At 33.7% G+C, this 22,896-nt stretch overlaps 1 protein-coding gene across 1 annotated transcript in view; it reads left to right on the top strand.

Moving 5' to 3' along the window:
• The first annotated feature begins 16,479 nt into the window (after positions 1-16,479).
• Positions 16,480-22,896, top strand: part of LOC117176575 — a 39,837-nt gene continuing 33,420 nt past the window's right edge. Inside the window, exons 1-2 of the mRNA XM_033366828.1 lie at positions 16,480-16,544; positions 18,873-19,289. Of these exons, the coding sequence (XP_033222719.1) occupies positions 16,533-16,544; positions 18,873-19,289 (429 nt within the window). The 5' untranslated portion in view covers positions 16,480-16,532. The remainder of the gene's footprint in view (positions 16,545-18,872; positions 19,290-22,896) is intronic.

Below are 22,896 nucleotides of genomic sequence, written 5' to 3'. Positions count from 1 at the left end.
TTATATAATTTATTTTTTATACATGAAATAACATAACCTCAAAATATACGAATATCAAAAGGCGCGCGATCTATTCAAATCATGAGAATCGTCCGCATCGAAATCTGGAAATATTAAAATCCCAATCCCCTGAATTTGTTTCAAAGCAGTTAGCTGTTAGCAGATAGATATATAAATAGAATCGACGAAGTGCTCCGACCGGCAATCGTGCATCTTCGAGTTTTCAAATTCAGAAGAGGAAAAATGGGTTGCGCGCGCAACTCAGTCATTTACAGCGTCTCCTACTATATTCACACGGACATAGCCCTGTCATAGTATTGGACCGCATCTCGTTTCAGATCTGGGATCACTGCGTCCTGCACACTTTTTTGTTAATTAATTTTAATAAATTTGATTCTGCTAAAAACGTGTGTGTATATTTCGAGGTTATGTGTGTTACAATTCTTTCCCATAATTATTCTAGAGAGATTACCGACAGCATCTGTACAACAGAGAACTACATTTTTGGGATATGAGAAACTGACAAATGACCCTAACCTGAAAATAATGCACATGCACATAATTTTAATTTAGAACAATAAAGATTTTTGGTTATTATGTCTGAAAAAGAGTCCGGAGATGTACGTTATGACATTTTATAGCAGCTCCGAATTCATTTCAAAAAATTTTCATTTTTGTGGAAAGAAACCGCGGAACTGTACCCGATTGAGCACACGACGAAGTATCACATGCCCTTAAGGATAGCGAAGTAGAGCCAAACGAGCATTTTAGGTTCTGGACCCCGTGTCAACCTAAAGGCTCCCCTATACATCCAAAAAGTCATGATAAACTTTTTACATTATGTCTCCAAGTGCTTTGCCCAATTTAGTTTGGTATCTAGGATTACTCTCAGATATTCAACTGAATCTGAAAACGTCAGCCTCACGCCACAAAATTCAGGAGCGTCAACTTTCGACACTTTTCATTTTCTTGTGAAATTGAACAAACTCGTCTTTTCCAGATTTATCGAGATCCCTAAGCTATTGCATCAGAGCTCTACGATGTGCGGCACCGACCTTGTAAGGCCCATCAACGTTTCCAGGTAAGCCCACCTACATAGGAATACAAAGACCTTTGCGTAGCCGTGGGTATGGTACCCCTCTTTATTTAGCCTAAGAAGGAGCCTATCTGTTTCCTTGCAACATGGAAGGGGCGACAGGACATCCCTTGTGGGCACCCCCTCGGTGATATTCCTTTAACGAGATATTCACCCCATCTAGTTGCAAGTATACTTCGGCGTAGCAGGTTTTCTATGCAGCTTACTAGCTTCTTTCGCATGCCACACCTCAAAGCCTTTTGACAGATGACTTCTGGAGAAGTATTGCTGGTCACGAGCAGCCGAGAATATGTCCACAGCATACACATTTTGTTCTAGCAGCTGATTCAATTTTGTCACAATAGCATGAAGTATCGTTTCTACAGAGCAGCATGCTTATAAAGCGTGCTGCCCTCTGTGCAGCAGAGAAGCCAAAAGCACCTCATCCCTTTTGTGATAGCGCTAGATAGATTCCATCCACTCCTAGTGATTTAAAAGGACAGAAAGACCTTACAGCCCATCCCATCTTTTTGCCGTCTATGATCTTGGCAGAGAAATCCCAATCGGCTTTCTTCATCTCTTTGCCCTCCGATTCCTCGCAAAAGCAACTCCAATCTTTCTGTTTATAATTTCTTATATTTTTATTGCATTCATACTGGGCCATCTTACCGGAGTTTCTCCAGGTGGGTATTCCACCATTCAGCACCTTCCTAGACTTAATTATGCTTTTATTTTTATACGGTGTAGTCAGAGACCTTTGTAGAAATTCTGCGGTGTGCACTAACTCATCAATGTTACCATAGTTTGTGGGGAATTCACAAGCCTCCCTCTAATTTCCTCCTTATATGAGGCCCAAAGTGTATTTCTAGCGATCGAGATGTTTGAAACAGCCAGTTTTCCTAGGGTTGGCTAAACCGTCTCCACGTTTCTGGAAGATAAGGGTCCTTTAGCATCGGCTGGGAAATAAACCGAGGCTACAACAATCTGTAATATTTCTCTGCTTCTGCCCCAAAGCTCATTTTAATAACAGTGAGATCCCTGGACCAGAGCTTAAACACCAAAATCGCATCCATACCGTTGACGGCTATTCATGCCCTTGGCATTTTTTCGCGCGTCCCCTTATATATGTTGCTACACCTTGACAAGCCACTAATCATTTCTCTGTATAATCAGGGTTCTTGTATTAGGGCAAACTCTGTCTGCACCACTGGTATGCATCTAGCCAGAACCCTCTAGGGGCCTTTGATGTGTTGCAGACTAATTTGCATCATGCGTATTCCCGGCTCAGTCATTGAAAGGCTAATTCAGAGCACATCCGGTTGCTTCTGGTCTCCCTATGGATCCCAGTTGTATTAGCACGAAGATAAACCTACCAGCCCCAAAAAAGGGTACGTAGTGCAGAGCTTCAATGGCTCTGATTGAGGATTCGGGATGTCCAACACCTAGAATTCAGCTTCTGACCTTCGGCCTGGATCGCTGCCTGAAGGAATAACCCTTCCACGAATCAATTCTTAAAGTCGGGTTCTTGAAGCTTAAAAGCACCAGAATGGTCATTCGATTCTCGGTGGGTCCGGGAATCAGTATGATCGCTTTGCTGTACCTTTGCAGACACTCCGTGCCCTTGACCTCGCGGCTTAGTCCCTCTTTAGTTTCTCTAGTCCAGTAACGTAACCAGACATCTACGACCTCGACTGCGATGGCTCCCGACCTAATGAAGATGTTGAATCTGGAACCGTGCACCTTTGCGGGAAGACGCGTCAATCTCTTTAGAGATTTCTTTTCTCAACCGATCCAGCTCCTCGAGAGTTATGCAGATTTCAGGACAACCCGACGCGACGACAACTCTCACCAGGACGTTGTTGGCCATCTGCGCGAAATTAAGGCCCTGTGTATACAGGGCCTTCTACCATTTTCACCCCATGTTTGGGGAGTTTCTCTGGAGTCCCTTTTCCTATTGCCTATAAGATGGGTTTGAGGATTTTCTCCAGGCATAGATTCCGAAGCCTCTGCCTCCTATGGAGTACCTTGGCTGCTGTTTGCGAGTTGCGCTTTGCGAGTTGCGCTTTGCGGGCTCTCATTTTCTGAGCGCCGCAATGTAATTTTCTCCTCACAGAGAACTCCGTCAGTTGCACTTATATCGTGCTGACCGGAATATTACCATAATTATATTTTCGCACCGCTTTTGGTGGATTGGCCCCAAACATGCCTTCCACTTTTGGCGGTGGGCTAGAGGTGAGTGCTGAAAACGGCCGCTCATTATTTTTAGTTTGTTTCGATTTTTGTGTTCATTTCATGGGCCCACGAGAAGCTAGGAAAATAAAAACACGCTCTCCCCCTGCAGAGCCTCGCTTGTTAGGGATGAGTCTACATTCGATGTAACTAAGCCCTTGACACTGTAATCACATTGTGGTTTGGGAGCATGAGAACTCACGCCCTTGATTTTCTAGGAAGCGTTGCTATTACCCCGTGGAAGGATGGTTCCTTAGTGCAAGTCCCACTGAGTAGAGTCCATCAGTTCCCCAGAGTAGCTGCACCTAACGATGCTTTATCTGCCGTCCCGCTATAAAAGTTGCCGTTAGAAACGACAAGGTTGTCTAAGGGGGCAAATTTAACCTCGACGGTTAAATTTGTCGTCTCCTTTTTCATTGTACAGGCGTTGCCTATAAAACCAGAGGGGGAAGAAAGTTGAAAACTTTCGCGCGTCATGGCAGATTTTTTTATTAACATTTTTCAATTTAAAAAAATTTTTAATGTAATAAAACGTCAATAAATATCAGTCCAAATTTAAGATCGAAACATTGTGTAGTTTTGTTGTAAAAAATTCCCAAAGTTTTCTTCGATTTTTCGCGATCTATATAGGGATACCCCCTTAACTTCAGAAAAGTTGATCTCATTCAAAAGAAAGGAAACCGATTCAATATAACCTTGCTTCAAATAGTCATTGCAGTACATGGCAGATTCGAAGCTGCTTGAGATAATGACCGATTCACATAGTTGCAAATCGATTCTATTTCAACTTTCTGAATCTGCAAATGACAGATACGCAATTCAAAGAGTCGTCTTTTCAATGGATTCTTTTTTCCTGGGCAGTACCTTCCATTTTGTGCGTGATAAATCGAATTAAGCATTCGAATACAAAATTGTTGAATTCCACAACTTTTAAGTTCAATTTTAATAAGTTTAACCTTCAAGAGTTTAACTTTGAGTGCTTTGATTTGTAGTTGTTTTTTATTAATTTGAATGTAAAAAGTTTAGCCTTCAAATTTGAATTTTAACATTTTATTGACCGTGAAAAATGTTTGCAAACCGAGAAATGACTGGGAATTTTTTTCTTTGATTAAAATCGCTACCCTGATATACATGTGTACATACTAAAAAATCAGTACATTTTGACGTTCAATATAAGATTACAAGAACAAAATAGCAGAAATACAAAAAAAAAGAAGACGAAACTCTAACAGAAACAGTTCATACGCGCCTGATTGTTTATGGTTTGGAGAGTCCCGAAATAGGGCGAAAGACATTGAGGGTATTTAGTTCAGGCGTTCTAATGTTTAAATTTCGTTTCTAAGGATTAGCCTTTCCAGTATCCGAATGGTCACTATAAGAAAAGGATGAATTCATTGAAAATCAGATCAATTATTACAAACAGAATGATTTTTAGTTTTGGTTATGTAAAAAAATCCAGCAGCTCAACTGACTTTTGCTCTAATTGCTATAAATTCATGGCATTTGGTTTAAAGGTTCCTTTTGACATTAAAAAAATGTTTAGGTACACTGTTTCCGAAATATTTTCAATTTTTTAAATGCTGTATTTTTATACTAATATGCATATTTAACTTGTCTTTTTGATTCTGGTAAAAAATCGTAAAAAACCACTTTTCTTTCCTATCCCTTTAACTTATATCCCACCCCTCCTAACAGCCCCTTAAAGTGCTTCGTCCACACTTTTATTCCTATTTCCTTATTTAAACCCTTCCTTCCTCCCCTTTCTCCTCCCCCCATTTTCTTATGTTCTCCTTCATCCTATATTTACTTTCCCTGAATTCATCGTTCCACCAGCCTCTGCAAAACCCCGCTTCTTTTAGTGGGCCACCCGCGCTATCACTATCTCTATTTTTTCAACTCTTATCACTCAACTCGCTCTGCCTTCTTCCGAAATCACATGCTGTCACGCTACTCTACCCTGTTAATTGACCGTTCGGCTCATCTCCCCCTCCCCTATCACTTTCATTCCACCCAAGAATTAAAAAAAATGTCTACAAAACTCATGCTCCTACACTGATTTCTTTTGACAATGTGTGGCTGTTTTACTCCTTCTCCCTTCCCACCCTTCGAACTCCTGCTTACTGCCAAAAAATCGAGTGTTCCACCGATACGAACATAACTTAAAAATCAACTCTCGTCAATTTCTGTATTTTTTCGTTTTAATTCGCACTTTATGTCGTTCCCTTCATTCACACTTGCACTTTTACTCCAGTACCCTAACTCACCACACCCTCACCATACTCACTCAACTCTATATTCTACTCAGCCAAAAAATGATTGAACTGATTGTTGTGGGAAAATTACACGTTCATTGTAAATTTCATTCATTCATGGTAAAGTTCCTCTAATTATCACTGTCAATTTACAAGAAACGTGTAATATTCCCACAACAATAATAGGAAAAAGTTACAGAACGAAATGTAATTTTCAGCAATATTTTTTACAGTGTAGTTAAAAATGTCCTGAACTTCATGACCGCGTTTTAGGGCTAAGGTAATCGACGTTCCTACTACTCGAACGATATAGTCGCTGTGACTAGGAAAAAAGGAAGCTCGTGTCAGCTGTTAGGTATTCTCGCATCAACTCGAGTTGGATGTTTTCTTCTTTCAACGGTTTCAACGTAATCAATGGCAGATAAGAGTATTTATATTCGTGTTTGAGTCTAATTTTGTATTCCTCTCAATACTTTTCATCATACTGCTGTTTTCATTTTTCACTGGATTTCCTCGTGAATCGATCGGGAATCGAAATTCTAACCTCAAGAAAGAGGAACATTCTATGATTTTCAAGATAAGCCAAAAAATCTCTAGAATTACATAGAATAAAATCATTTATCTTCTTCGAAATCACTGTGTTCAATAAATTTTGGAATTCCACTTTTAAAATGCGTTAAATTGGTAGATTTCTCATATTGATTTTCTTTTTTAATAATCTTACATTTTATAAAAGAATTTAAAATTTCCAATTGATACTTCCGATAATAATTATAAACTTTTCATTGTGAATTATTCTAATATTACCTAAAGAATTGTTTTCAAAAAAGACAACATTATCTTTCACTAATTTACGTAGCAAAACATAGTACTCAAAAGATTTGTCATTGCAAGGTTCGAAATCTGGTCGTCGTAAGCATGAAACCTAGTAGCAACAATCAACGCATATTCGCTACGACTACATTTTCTCATTCCAATTGTCACTTCTCGTAGGTGCCGTCACGGGTAAGCCATTTCTCGATACAACTATAAAAAGTAGTTAAGGATATTTTTAACTATGGACAACCACGTTCCTAGCACCGGAAATTTTTCTCAGTGTAATGTGACTAGAAGTAAAAGCGTATTGCGTAAATATATAAATTTGTTTTTGTCAAGATATATACAAGGTTTGATATTTATGCCTCACGCTTTTATTTCGAGTCACATTCTATTATTATTATTTTATTATTACCCCACAAGAAAATATCGAAAAAACTGAATTGAATTAAAAATTAAATTAAGTAATTAAGTATCATTTTTCGACAGACTCATATTCATAGATACTCATTTTTCATTTGTTTTTTAAAGTAATAAAATGTTTTTTTAAGGATGGGCGGAGTGCTTGAAGGTGAAGTCGTGGCAGCTCAAATTTTATATGATCACGCATTGTGTGTTGTTTGCGTGAGCTGGAAAAGGGAATGGAGCGTGGCTTGTATCAGGACTCATATACACTACCTGGATACACAAAAGCGCTAATATAAGATCGACTGATTTAGGCCTTCCTATATCGAGAGAATAAACTTACTTTTCTAGTGTGATCTCGTCTCACGCTACGTTAGTTTGGGTTAATTCAAACTATGGTAGCACACATTAATACTTATTTAGTGTAAAGGTAGCACTATACAAAATAGGTATAAGACCATGTATTTTAAGTCTAAAATATATGCTCTGAGACTAATAATGACTAATACTTTAAACGCACGGGGACTATACTGTTTTAGTATGGGCCACGAGCGTTCGGGGTAAGATTAATCTTATCAAATTTATTTATTTAACCTTCTGGATGCTTGGCCACCTTACTATAATAGTATGAAGTTTTAGAGTTTTGAGTACGAAACCCGTCATGCGTTAAATCCTACGCTATTCTATATAATAGAAGCATGTAAGTTGTAAATATTCATGGTGGACAAGCAGGAGCGCAATGATCATAGGAGATTAACACAGATCGAAAAACGATTAGTAGGGGAGTAAAGATCAAAGAAGAAAAAGAATGTTAAGATCAAAAGACTGAAAGTAAAAAGGTAAACGGGAGAGGAGGAGGTTAAGAATCTGATGAGAGATATAGGAGCACAAAGGAGGGTAAAAGGGGTAAAAAGAGTACGAAGAATAAAGGACGGGGGGGGGGAAGATATATTTCTGGTTAGGTTAGGTTAGGATAGGTTTAAAATAATGGCCAACAAAAGTTGTTGAAGGAAAGAATAGAAAGAATAGAAGAAGATCTGACCTGACAGGAAGGCAGAAGGAAATGTCTGATTTAGCGGAAGGCATGGGAGGAAAGAAGGAAAGGATAGCAGGGTAATAATTAGAAGAGATAGAATTAGGGTAAGTGGAGAGATGTCGGTTTGCGACGAAGAAATAGAATTGAGGGTTTGACAAACAAGGCAAGGAAAGGTGAAGAACAAAAAACAGGGAAATAAAAAGGAAGGAAACGCGTCGGGGTATACATAATTAAAAAAAGGCTAGATACAAGGACGGTAGGAAAAGATAGACGCTAAAAAGTAGCACACTGGAATTTTTTAGGATCAAAAAACAAGGATGTAATAATTATTAGTGAAACTTGGGCGGATGGGACAGATTGGAAAGGCATAGAAAGATTCTTACCAAAAGCATACGTGTGGAAGATGCAAGCAGCGAGAAAGGATCACCTGAAAGGGATAGGAATGGATGGAATGGTATCAAGGGTAAGAAAATAAGTGGTGGCAGAGGGAGCAAAGGGAGAGTATATGGAAGAAAAGAAAGAAACAATGATGAGAAGAATAAAAGTGTGAAAAGTTGTTGTGGATGTTGTATGCGTGTACAGAAGAAGAATAGAAGAGGGAGGATGGAGAACAATATAAAAATAAACAGAGAGAAAAGGAGAAGGGGTTCGGGTTGACTGGAGGGTGCCTAAATGCGTGGACTGGGGAACAAAGGGGAGAAGTGTGGGAAACAGAAAAAAAGGGTTTATTAAAAACTCGAAACACAAGGAAACGAATCGGGAGTGTAGGTGGCTACTGGAACTGTTGGGAGAGGCGGCATGATTTATTTGTAACAGCAGTACCAGAGGAGTGAAAAGAGAGATATTTTCTTGCGTGGGTATAGAGGAGATCGTAATAGATTACATGCCAGGTGAAGAAATAATAAAGAAGATGATGGTGGGAATGGAAGTCGGCAATGCGATAGGCTCTCAGCACTTTCCACTAATCGCGACATTGAAATGTGGAGGTCCGAAGCGCGGTAATCGAAAATTATTGAAGGAAATTGAAAATGGGCAGGTGGGGGTAGCAAAATTTAAGAGAATCTAGAGAAAAAATGGAAAACGAAGAGATAGGGTGTATGGAAGAGGAAGAAGTAGATGCGCTGATAGAGAAACTTTAAGGAGTTATTGATAAGGGAATGGTAGAGTTATGCCCGAGAAAAGAAGAAGGGAGGTCAGGAGAGGCTGGTGGGATGATAATTGCACAGAAAGTAAAGATAGGATGAAGGCGAATGTAAGAAAATGGAGGAAAGGGGAAATTGAAAAAGACGACCTCAACAGGAGACAGAGAAAGCATGAAAAAATGACAAGGGAAAGAAGACAGAAGGAGAATGAAATGTATATGGATAAGGTAGAGAAAGTGGTAAAGAAATGGAGGGAGTGGGAAGTGATAAACAGGAAAATAGGAGAAAGAAAGGGCATAAATAAATGAATCGAGATTAAAGAGTGAACGAAGTATTCAAGGGTATGTTAGGGTATGTGTATAATAGGGTAAAGGAGAAGGAAGAAAAACTGTAGCCGTGAATAACAGTGAAAACGACATTAGTACAAAATAGGTGAACGAGGCGATTGCAAGGCTAAAAAGAAACAAGGGCACATGGGAAAATGGCTCAAAAATGAAGCACTAATATACGGTGGATTAGTGGTGAAAAAATGATGTTGAGGATTTGCAACAAGGTATGGAGGGGAGAAGGGTGGCCGAAGGAATGGAAGACAGGACTGGTAGCACCGTTGATTAAAAAAGGAGAGGGAAAACGTTTTAAAATATTCAATGAATAGTAACCTAGTGCGTATGAAAGGGAAATTAGTCGCATTGTTTGTAGATTTTGGGGCAGCATTTGACTCAGTTAACAGTAGGGTTTTATGGGCAGCCATGAAAGAGAGAGGAGTAGACTAAGGTTTAATATAAAGTATGAAAGAAATATTTGTGAAAACTAAATAAGGGTGAATATAGAAGAAAAGAAAGGAGAGGAATTCTGGACGGGAAGGGAGCTCAGATAAGGATGCTCGTTGAGTCAATTATTATTTAGTTTTCTTGTGGCAGACTTAGAGGAGAAGATTAAGAGGAAAGGGAAAGAAAGGACAACGTTAGGAACAGGCAAATTGTATTCACTAGCATAAGCAGATGACTTAGTACTAGTAGAGGACGATGAAAGAGGAATGAATATGATGATGAGAGTGTTCGAAGAGTATATGAGAGTAAAGAGTCTTACAGTGAACGTGAATAATACTAAGATCATCCGTTTCAGAAATAAAAAGCATAAAGTAGAATATGAGTGGAAGACTAATAGCATGGTGGTAGAGTTGGTTGAGGAGGTTTGCTACCTGGGTTTTTGGTTTGAAACAAGAGGAGAAAGTGAGCGCTAGGTAAGAAAGAGATTATAATCCGTGTTCAAAGTGATAGAACCAGTATGGGGTATAGGTACAAAAAGGTTCAAGGGTGACTAGAGGATAAGAGGATGGATGCTTGATGTTCTAGTTTGATTAGCGTTAAGCTATCTTGTGGAAATTTTGGGTGGGAAAAAGCATAAGAGAGTCTGCATTACAGATTTTTAAGATAAGTCATGGGAGTGAATTAGTGCTGTCCAGATTTTATGCTGAGAGAAGAAATAGGACATGAGAAAATGATTGTCAGGCAACTGAAAATAACTTGGGATTTGGAACAGAAGCTAAGAAGGAATGAGGAAAGCAGAATTGCACGAGCGCGTGCACGAGAGGTTATGGATAAAGAGAGGAGGAGCAACATGGGGCGTTTGAAATGGGACCAGGAGAAATATATAATGAGATTTAAATGTGGTATACAAATGAGAGGTAGAGAATGGCAGGAAATAGAGGAAGAGATTACGGCAAATCAAGGAGATGAAAGATGGAAGAAAATTGTGGAGTCAAGGTACAACAGCTGGTATCGAATGTTTAAGATGCAGGGGTAACAGGGTACCTGATAAATATTAAAATGTTGAGCAAATGGAATAGAGTGGTAAGATTTAGAATAGATGAGGGTGTAAGGGCATGCAGTTATTGGATGAATGAAGAAGAGAACATGTTTAGAATGTGTAGTTATGAGCAGGAAACATGGAAACATAGAGCAGTGAAAAATAGTCAGGGGGAACAGTGAATGAAGTAACTGGAAATTATGAGAAAGAGAGAGCTGGTGATAACGAAAAACGAAAGCCCGGGGCAAGGTCGCAAAGGCTTAGAAGTAAGAATAGTAATTAAGATAATGTATAGCAAATAGATGATGCTATGGTATATAAAGCTTGTTTGTAAGAATATATGTAATGGTTATGTAGAGACTCTCAAACCCGTAAAAGGGAGGGAGTATAAACAAATAAAGAAGAATTAAATGACATTATTGCGTTTAATTACATTTTTAATATCTGTATACATACATGGATGCATACCTACAATGAAACTTTTGCATGGATATCCATATTCTTTTCATTTTTTTTTAAGTAATAAAGACCATTTTGGGAAGAAATTTGGACATGAAATTTGTATAGTTAGTCGTGGCAACTCAAATTTGATATAATCGTGTTTTTTTAATTTGTTTAAATTAAATTACAACAAATTTTCATCTAAATTTTCTTTATATATATTTTATAACTTAAATTTGATGTAATTTTGTATTTTCATCGCAAGTATATATGTTTTCAATGTTTCAAGTCGATTGGATTTGTGGGAGAATGTCAAAATTAAAACGCAAGGTTTCATGATCACAAATATACACACATAGAAAGCCAAATAAAAACTTGTAAAATAGAACTCTCTAAAACTGATAAGTCAATCTTTTCTTTAAAGAGGAATTTTTAAAAGATAATATTTAAATACTAATTTGATAATGGATTCTAAAATGCTTTACATTCGTAATGTGAGCGAATAAAAGTCCCGATACATGAACACTAGGGTGGTCCAAAAATGCATTAGAAGTTTTGTAACCGTGATTAGTCACTCGGGGTGAAATTCACCCCAAAAACTGTTCGAGCTCCTCGTAAAGTCTCCTTGGTTACGTTAAATTCGTAGACTTTCAAAAATATTTAAACACCTAACTTCGGTTTCAAAATTCAAAGACAATCTTTTTCAAACTTTAAATGATACCTAACCATTTTTTTCGATTTCTGGGACGCATACGTGGGGTTAATTTCATCCAGTGTGACCACTAAGCGATTTCACTGAAGTGTCATTAATCAGGGTTAATTTCCTTGCATATCGCATCAAAATTTTTTCGCATCTACAAAAAATACATGCCATTTTTAAAATTATATTTAGAAGTCCCAAAAATCCCATTAAGTTTAACACGTATTTCCCACAAGAAAAAAAACGTGTTTGTCATTTTATTCAGAATCGTCAATATTAGGTGAGTCGAGTTGAAATTGTACATTTATCTTCACGGTTCTTTAAAGAATTTTAAACTTATTTTCAACTTTTTGCTTGGAGTCAAACAATATTCAATTAAATTTTACATAAATAAGTGTTATAGGTAATAATTAATTCAAATTATTGAACATAATTGTTTAAACAATTTATTATTGTTTTTAATAATATTCTCTCTCAATAATGTTAAAAACTTTCCATTGTTTTCTGAAAGATACAAATTTTTGTCCACTTTTCACTTAAGCGATGCGAAAATTAATGTAATTTAACAAACATAATTATTTGGACATTAGAGGTATTAATTTAATAAAGTCAATAAACATAATTAATTATAGAATTTATTATAATTTAGAACTATTTTTTATTAGATAATTGCTCGAAAGTTGCGGTTCTTTCTGAAATTTTGAACTTTGGTTTGGTCTCATCCCGAAATTCGAGATGAATAGTGAAATATTTTTCAAAGTTTTGGTTAGTCATCCCGAAATTTTGGGACTACGAGTCCATTTCCCTTCTCCAACTAAAAAAAGCTAAAATGTTCAGAAAAATCCGCAAATTTCTAGCATTATTATAAGAGAAAATAGTTATAAAAATAATAATAAATAGTTTCAACAATTATTTTATTTATTACCTCACCTGACCTCACTATAATTGAAAAGTGAACCAAAAGTAAATTTCTTTAGAAAAAACTGCAGTTTTCTAGTATTATTCCAAGAGAATATTACTATAAATAATAATTAATTATTTAAAACATTATTTCTCTTAAATTTAATTGAGAATTTCATCGATATAAATAAACAGTTGAACATCAGTTGAAAAATTCAGAAAAACCGCGACCTTCTTACTTTATCCTGAAATAAGATTGCTAAAAACAATAACAAATTTTTTAAACAATTTATTTTAAATCGACTTATCAGTAGAAAGTAGTATTTTATGTATCAGAAACAATTTGTAAAAAACAGCAAAAAAATTATAATTAGCGCTAAAAAATCTCAAAACCTAATTTTTCACGAATGTATTTTTTTCGACTCTATAAACCAGATCTATAGGGGGGGGGGGGGTTGATATTTAAAAAATAATAATTTATTTGTATTCTATAGCTAATTGTGAAGAGAAATGTAGAAGTTTAACATAATTAATAAAACAACAATGATTCTGAAGAAAATTTACAGCAAAAAAAATTTTTTTTTTATGAAATCTGTATTAAACTTCATAGGGATTGTGGAACCCATAAATAACTTAAAAAAAGAAATGCAATTTTTTGTGTGTGTTTGAGCAAATTTCAGGGCTAAATGCACGGAAATTCGAAAAAAAATGTAACCACCCGATTGAATACGCGCTTCGCGCGTGCATTTGGTACTGGTGCATAATAATAATCGATGGGAAGTACCTGATTATTATCTTCTGCAACATATGTGTTCGAATTTTGCAATAAAACAGTTATATAATTTCAAATAAGTATTCAGTGAAACTATGGACTGATTTTATGGGTCCTGATCTTCGTAACAAGCTGTAATTATTAATTACACTCTGGTTTAATTACTCTAATTATAATACAGTTTACAGGTTGTCGAAACTTTCATTTCTAGACAGTAATCACAATTATAATATATGCAGGAGCATGCGTATGACTATCACTTTCATTCAGAATAGGGATTTTTTTATCGTTTAGAATCTATTCTATGCAAAGGAATTTATGAACAATCGGCTGCGACCTTGAGCTTATGAAATAATTTTTTCCTCTATATTTGGAATCGAACCAGAGAAATCACGTCCGATTGATCGAAACGCGCCTCCCAGCGAAAGGCTACTGACAGTTGTGTGTTTTGTCGGGAATATTGTATAACACTTGGCATGTCGCACGAGAATGCTCACGTTCCACTATTGCCGTCACACTGCTTCGCTCTTACCATAATATCAGAATCTAGTTCTACTATCTTGATCCTAATTTTTTATTTCTTCACTTTTTTTATTTTACCGACATTCGCGTATGTGGTTTAGTTCATTCTTCTTATAGGTTCTAATATGGTATTGGCCGACCATGTATTACTTAACTCTCTTAAAGGGAAAGGACGCTTCACATGGGAAAATTTTTTTAAATTGAAAACAATGTCTTAGAATCAAACATTTTCTTTAATTAATTGGTTTTCAGTCTAACAATTTTTTTTTTTTGATTCAAAGAAATTTCTTTGGTACAAATGAATGTTTTTTTATTCCAATGATCATAATTTAAAAAAATTATGTTAAAGAAACGGTTCGTTAAACAAAAGATTATTACACGAAGTTGCCCCGTCAAGTGAATAGGACCTGAAAAATGAGACTTAACAACATGAGATTGCCAGTATTTAAAGTTTGAATAGTTAAAAATGTTTTCTATGCTTTTCAAAATTATTTAAAATTTTTCATATATACAGTTTTTGATAACAAGTAATAGCGTAAAATCATATTTTGAACAAAGCAATTTTTTATTAATTTGGATTATTTTGTCATACCAACAACAATTATGACTAATTTAGTTCTCAGAACACTTTAAAATAGTCAAAACAATTGAATATTCATATCATTTAAAGTTTTAGAGATTTTCTCTAAAATTTGATTTAATATTATTATTTTTTATCCGAAACTTTACTCATAAAAAATTTGCCAAACTATTGCATACATAGAAAACGTCATTTATAATAAGAAAATCAGACTAAGGTAAAATAATCGCCCAAAAAAATTAAATGAATTACATTCATAATTCTTAGTTACATTAAAAGTTAAAAATGAATCAAATTTCAATTTTCAAACGAAATAAAAACTCAAATGGGCATAACCAGCTATTTTTATTATTAATTTCAAATATTACATTGAAACAAATGATTTTTCTTCTAAAATATTGTTTTTATTATTTAAACGTTTGGCTATACATACAATTTTCCATTGACATATCAATTTTTAATTGAAGTGGAAGAAAAGCATTACTTTTGAAGGAATTTTGTTTTAAAAGTCACACTAATTGTTTTCTGGTGCTCTACAAAACAGGCCATTAATTACTAGTCTGTAGCGATAGATCACTAATTATTGGCCGGAACGTAACGCAAGAACTCCTGTAAGATTGATAAAAAAAGTTCAAATAAATTAGGAAAAAATATTTTGTAATATGATATTATACTTCTTTTCAGTGTTGTTGGTGTCCTCGGGCGGCGGAGGGATGGGGGAGGGGCGCCCCTATTTTTTGCAACGTGCCGCTTCCCCCAGATGTCGACTTTGCTTCTTGTGTAAAATAGAAGTACTTTAATATCTGTGTAAGCGTAATTATGAAAAAGTTGAGCATTTTACACAATGAAATTTTCAAACAACAAAATTTACAAATCACTAAAAATCTTGTTTCAAATCAGGCATAACCCAAGAGAGTATGAAAATATAAAACCAAGAAATCAAAATCGTCATAAAATATATGCAGGAATAATAAAAATATGAGTAAAATTACTATTTGCAATCAACGTTGATAAATCGATTTTCGACTAAACTGACATCTTTGTAATTGTTAACCTAACTATTGAACTATACTCTTGATTTTTAGTTGTTTTAACAAAATACAAGTGATATCTTTGAATCTTCCATTGCAAAAAAGTGGTGTTAATACCATTTAGCAATTTTTCATTAAAAATGTGCAGTTTGAAATAACTGCGTGACAAGACATTTTTGTACTTTTTTATTTATAACTTCCTAATTAACTCATCTAAAATTTTTAAAGGCTACTAAATTGTAATTAATTGCAAGTACTCTAATGAAATAATTTTAGAAAAAATGTATTATTTAAAAGAAAAGCTTAGAATCATTGGGGCTTGAACTGGACAACTTTTTGGTCATGACCCCTATATTTATACGATGATATCCGCGAGGGTATCCAGTCCAAGAATAACACAACGATTTTTTCGATAGGCATTATATGAATATAGAACATTGGCTTACGAAATATTAGTTTCACAATCAGGTTAAATAAATATAAAAAAACATTACCTACCTATCTTTGTAGTTTGGTATTTTTATTCTAAGAATCAATCAAAATTTCGTTCCATTAATTGTCTAGTTCGTCGCGCTATTATTTTGATACCCCTTGATACATTAGAAAATAAACCACGCGACCTATACATGAACTGATAATTTAACGCATTATTGCGTGAAAATCGGTGCTATTCGTGAATATAGTGGGGCAGTTGAAATTGAATAATTATGCCAATGAAGTTAGGTGGAGGAATGCTGCAAAAGTAGGTATTGTGTTAGAGCTATATAAGGCTATTCCAAACACCGAAACGACAGAGAACAAGTTTCAATCGTTCCAGTGAACATGTGGTTCCTCGTGAGTAAGCTTATATATTTTTTTCATAGAGTTATATTATATTATTATAATAATGAAAATTTTAATAATTAATCCTACTAGTTAGTGGTGAAGATACAATTATATCAAAGTGGTAAAAATTACATTGCGATATACAAGCATTTTCATTACAATTTTAAAATTTTTTAAATTATTGATTTTGTAATATTATTGTTTTTGTAAATTAAAATTTTTCTATATGAAGAACTGTGATATTTCCATACTTTTCAAGATTTATAAATAAAAATTGACGTTCTACATAATTAGAAAAATTAAATGTGAAAATTTTCTTCTTTTAATGTAAATATAAAGTTATTAAAATTTGGATGACTATAAGTTTCGAATAATTTAAGTTTTGAATTCCGCAATTCGCAAGAAATATGATACGTCATAAACAATAGAAAATTTTTAATTTTTTAGTCTTGAATTTCGGAAGACTCCAAATTTAAAATAGTGGATAGTTCAATTTTTAAATTCTGAAATTAAAATTTTTCTAAATGTAATATGTTACAATTTTTATTCTTATACATTAGAGGTCCTGAAATTGGAAGTTTTCTACTTTTCACTTAGAAGTATAATAATGTTCGCAATTAGAATCTCTACAATTTCTGAGCACTCCATTTTTTAAATTCTTAAAGTGGAAGGACTTCAAATATTATAATATTAATTTTTTAACAAATAAAAATTCAAGGACTTTCAAAATAATTTCTTTTAAAATGAGAGAATAATAACAAGTAGTATATTGAATGAAAGTTGCTTTCGTTCTATATTTTATTTCTTCCAGCTAAAATAGTAGTTTCTGTCGACTACATTATATAAAACCAATCTTGCAAATACAAAGTAAGAAGCAAAAATCAGTCAGATTAGAAGTCGGTAAGCGAGCTCTTAGTAATAGTTTCGTAGGAGGAAGCTAAAATTTAGAAGAGAAAAGAATTAAATAAAACTATAACATTGCAAGCTTGTTCTTAATTTCAGTTCTACATGTTAAGAGCTTTAATTTGAGATATTCCCGAAAAAAATCAGACTAAAAAGAAAATCTTCCATCATAGGTGTCTGAAAACCAAAACTTCCTCAGTTTTCTTTCTCTTGGATTTTGTTAGATTTTAGCCACTGATAAAAAATTAACTATAACATAGAACACTTAATTTTTAATGTTAATCTGATATTAATGATCTAATATAAACAATAAAAATTAAAAAAAACAACTATAACATGGAGAATTTTATTTTTCATTTAAATTCAAAATGGCCAAGAGCTTCAATGTGAGACTTTCCAGAAGAAATTCAGATTAAAAGAAAATCTTTCGGCATAGGGGTCTAAATCATTAAATTCTCCTCATTTTGCTTAATTTCCATATTTTTTAACCAGTGATACAAAAAAAGAAAATTCTAGTATATCAAATGGGCTTTATCATTTCAATCTTCCGCATGCCAATAGCTTCAATTAAGGACATTCTTGAAGAAAATAGCACTAAAAGAGAAGCTTCCTGCATGGGGACTAAATAACCAAATTCTCCTAACTTCTCTTAGATTCCATATTTTTGAAACGCTAATATAAAAAACAAACCCTTAGCATAGAAAATTTTCTTTTTTATTTAAATTCGACATTTCCAAGAACTTTAATTTGAGACATTCCAGAAGAAAATCTACTAAAAGAAAATCTTCCAGCTTGTGGTATAAATAATAAGATTCTCCTAATTTCTTTTGGTTTTCATATTTTCTAACCACTGATAGGAGAAAATGGAAACTATAAAATAGCAAATTTAATTTTTTATTTACATTATACATACCAACACCTTCAATATTAGATATTTCCAAAGAAAATAGGACTTAAAGTCTCAGACGAATTTGTTTAGAAATTATAAATAACTTCGGAAATTCATAACCATCACATATAGATTTCTTGACCTCTTAGTTTTATATTTTGATAGTCTTTTAAGATACACTTAATTTAATAAAGAAAGGAGTATTTTGGAATTTTTTATGTTTCAAAAAGCTCTTTGTCTAAACTGCTATCATAGAAAATCCTGATTAAGGTAACCCCAGGTTTAGAAAAAATATTTTTTGCCAGTTACACGTGAAAGTTGAATTTTTCTTTGGGAGATCTTAAAAAAAAACTACTGTCGGTTTCTAGGCGTGAAGTTGGGCTAGTACTTATTATTTATTCTTGAAATTGCTCACTTTGACATTAACTGGAAGATTGAATTAAACTGCAGCATTTTTGAAACCTCAGGATTTACTGTAGCTACTTTTTAGCAATCACCCTTAAACTGTTCCAATTATATTTCTTAACTATAATACTTTTTTTTAGATATTTGGAACTTGCCTGGCTGCGGCTTTAGCAAAACCAGTTCACATTCACTATCCAGTGCATGTTTACCACGGACCACCTGCACCTCTTGGCAAGGATGGACGTGTAGTTGACACCCCGGAAGTGGCTCACGCTAAAGCAGCTCACTTCCATGCCTACCAAGAAGAAGCAGCCAAAAGTTCTCATCATCACTACGCACCAGCCCTCGAACATGGTGGATTTGAAAGTGGACATGGTGGTCACGATATTCATTCCCAAGATTTCCATTACCACGGTCCACCAGCTCCTCTTTCTCATGACGGAAGAGTCGTGGACACCCCTGAAGTTGCCCACGCTAAAGCAGCACATTTCCACGCATATCACGAAGAATTATCCAAAGTTAGCCATCATCCTGAGAGCGATGGACCTCATTACCTATAAATGAATAAATACACGTAGAATACGATTTTCACGTGACCATGTTTCTTGAACTGGGAACATTGATTTATTTGCGTAGGATGTAATAAAAATGTTATGTGTTTTTATTTCAGGCAAAGATTTGAAGAAGATTAAGGAATTATAAAATCTGTCTGAAGTTTTAAAGAAAATTCTTTTTTGAAGAATATTTGATATGGTGGTAAAGAGTGTGTTATTGTTTACATTTCTGAAATCATGGTCCTTTTTGTATAACGCAATTTGTATACGATTTTTTTAGTATAGTTAAATAATGAAGAAATGACGAAAGTGTAACATACCAAATTAATGCTGGAATATTCATTTTTAAAAACGAGGCCCCATCACATGAATTATATTAGTCTTTTATGCTATACTTAATATTTTTTCTTTCTCATAGAAGAAGCTTTGTAATAGTAAGAATTTCTAAAAATGTTTAATGCATTTAATAAAACGTTTCTCAATTTAAAAATGTCTGATACAATGTTCTAAGCAATTGGCCGGTGTATGCGATATGAACACGATAACTTGAAGACGGTTGCAGGTAAATTGCTGAAATCAGAAATTATATTCACCTAATAAGGTGAAAGATGAAACAAGAAAAGAAATGAGAAACGTGTACACGTTAAAGTTTTTTCAAAACAATTAGCTCAATAAATGAACTTGCTTGTCAGACCAGAGGATCAATACTTCTTTCCATCGTTCACACATTCCCCACACTGGTCGACACCTATCAACATTATTTTATTTTCTACCCGAAGGTTTGCAATCTTATACATATTTTCTGTCTCAAGTTCCCCAATTTCCTTTAATAACTTCGTTTTACAATCTATATCAATTACTTTCAACAAATTAAAACTAGGTATAATGATGACTAAGGATACATCGCAAATTATGCATAACTGGATCCATACCAGAAGTTACTTATATCTACATAATGTTTTATCACCTTTGCTAATTTTAATATGTAAAAGGTTAGTTTTTTCTTAACTTAGCTTTTCTACATTTTTTTCTACTGCCGCTGGTTTTATTCATCAACTTGTTATCTTTTTTGTTTATCGATCTTCCGTTTAGGAATAGATGATGGATGTTGTTTTTTGTTAGATTTCGTGACAAAAACCTTAGTTTGTACTGAAGATGTCTGGTAATCGAAATAAGCGAAACCTCTCCATGTTAAAAAGTTTAGAAATATTAAGCTCAATAAAAGTTTTTTCTTTTTAGACCAGAGGATCGACACTTCTTTTCATCTTTCACCTAACCAGATACTGGTCAGTACCTATCACCATCAATTTATATTAACCTAATAAGCTTTGGTAAAAAATGACTTGAAAATTGGTTAAACCACATTTTTGTTGTATTAGTATGCTTTTAAAATATGAAGCAATAGTAGATAAGAAGATTAAAAAATATATCTAGAATTTATTAGTAGTTTTTTTAATCAACGTGAAATTTAACTTCAAATAACTTTACACTTTTTCAAAATTTAGGAATTGTAAGTTTCAAGGTCTAATTTTGCAATTGAAATTGAGGAAATTATTAGAATTTTAAATTCAAACTTTTATATTTGTATGATTCTAAGCTTAAAACAATGAAATTTTCGATAATAACGTTGAAATCCTTTCAAATAAAAAAATTTGCCAATCATTTTGTTTTACGTTGTGCCTTATACTGTTCAGAATTCTATCATTTTTATATAAAATTAGACTCTAAATTATTTAAAAATTAGTATCATTCTGAAATGGTGAATTTAGATTGTACAATTTTTCCACTGTTTCAAGTTTATAAATTTTTGTCATGAACCGTTTAAATTGATTAAACTCATACTTTGAGTGTTAAGTCTAGAAATTTTAATGATTTTAAATACAAAATATCCTAACAGATAAGGAAAATATATTATAGCTAATAATCAGGTATTTTAATTTTTCAATCATCGTAACTAAAAATAACATTTGCTTGATCATTGCTGTTTTATAACATTGACTAAGATTAGTTGTTCTGAATATTTTAATTAATGAAGTCAGTCTTCAATTTAAGTTATTGAGCAGTTTTAACTTTGCTTAATTTAAAATTGTCACATTTAAAATTAAAATTTTTAAAAATTGAAAGACTTCAAATAGGGTGTTAAAATCATAAAGAAGTTTTGGAAGCGTTGATAATTAAATAATGATTTCGGGGGGGGGGGGCGTCAAAAAATATCTCAAGTAATATAAATAATGCAAAATATACCTAGATAATAGGAAAAATAAGTAATTTATTATAAAATTATATTAGTTTCCTGCTATATCTTTCATCTAATATAAAATTTGAATAAAAACCGAGGCGATTTTTATACGTAAAAGACGGACATAAACAGTTATCCTGAATTCTAATTTCAAATATTCAATTAGAGCAAAGAATTTTTATTTTTATTGTTGAAACGTTTAACTGGATGTAAAATTTTGTATTTACATACAAATTTTATATTGAGGTGGAAGACATGAATTAGTTATTCAGCAATTTTGTTTTAAAGATCGCAATTATTATTTTGTTATTCTCAACAAAACGGACCAATTATTACTAGTCTGTCGCGGTAGATCAGTAATATTGGCCAGAGCGTAATGCAAGCACTACTGCAACATTGACGAATAAAAGATTGAATAAATATTTTTTTAAATTTGTAACATCATAGTATACTAGACTTTGAATTACAATTTATAGATCGTTATATTGGTAACTCTGTTATACAGAGGTGTTTAATTATTTTTATCAGTATAATTGGTGCCCTCAAACGGCGGAGGGATGGGGGAGGAGTACACTTATTTACTAGCAACTTGCCCCCCCCCCCAGGCTGGTTTCACTTCTTAAATAATAGAATTTTGTTTATTTTCTATGTAAACGAATGCCTAAAATGTCTGGTTAAATATGCCCTTGCTATTTTGTCTGGTGAGAGTAACCAGAATTCTGGGTAAATTAACTATAAATTCTGATTAAAACAGTAATAAAAAAACAGTAAGAGCATATTTAACCCGAACTCTGGTTGACTTAACCAGACATTTTTTTGTGTGCGTGATTGCCAAAAATTTGAGCATTTGACACTATGAGATTTTTGAACAAAAAAATATACAAACCACGTTAGCAATATCTTTTTTCAATCAAGGATAACCCAACCAAGTATGCTAATATAAAACTAAGAGATAAAACTCTTCTAAAAATATATGCATCACCAAAATTCTGGGACCTTCTCCGTTCCATAGGAGAAAAGCATATAAAGAGATGAGATTAAAAAAATTTGAAACTAGGGCACCAGAAAGAAATGTTTAAAATAAAACTTTGCTTTAAGAAGGCTTTTTAGTGATTTCCTCATCACTTAAATTTGATAAAATAGCAATATAAATAAATACAAGTAAGAAGGAATAACTTATGTCATATAAAAGCATTTTATATAGTTCTTTAATGATCAGAATAAACGCGCAGTTGAATAGTTTGCTCTTTTCTCATTAGAAAAAATGTCATATACTACCAGGTGTATACATATGAAACCGGTATTGCCATCTAGCGGCCAGTAGGCACACTTGTAGGCACTGTCGGAACTTACCATTTGTGCTAATTGGCG

Source organism: Belonocnema kinseyi, chromosome 7 (genome assembly GCF_010883055.1).
Source record: "Belonocnema kinseyi isolate 2016_QV_RU_SX_M_011 chromosome 7, B_treatae_v1, whole genome shotgun sequence".
In the NCBI taxonomy this organism is placed as follows: domain Eukaryota; kingdom Metazoa; phylum Arthropoda; class Insecta; order Hymenoptera; family Cynipidae; genus Belonocnema; species Belonocnema kinseyi.
The sequence above is the reverse complement of the archived record's forward strand: the minus strand, read 5'-3'. Positions and strand labels throughout refer to the sequence as shown.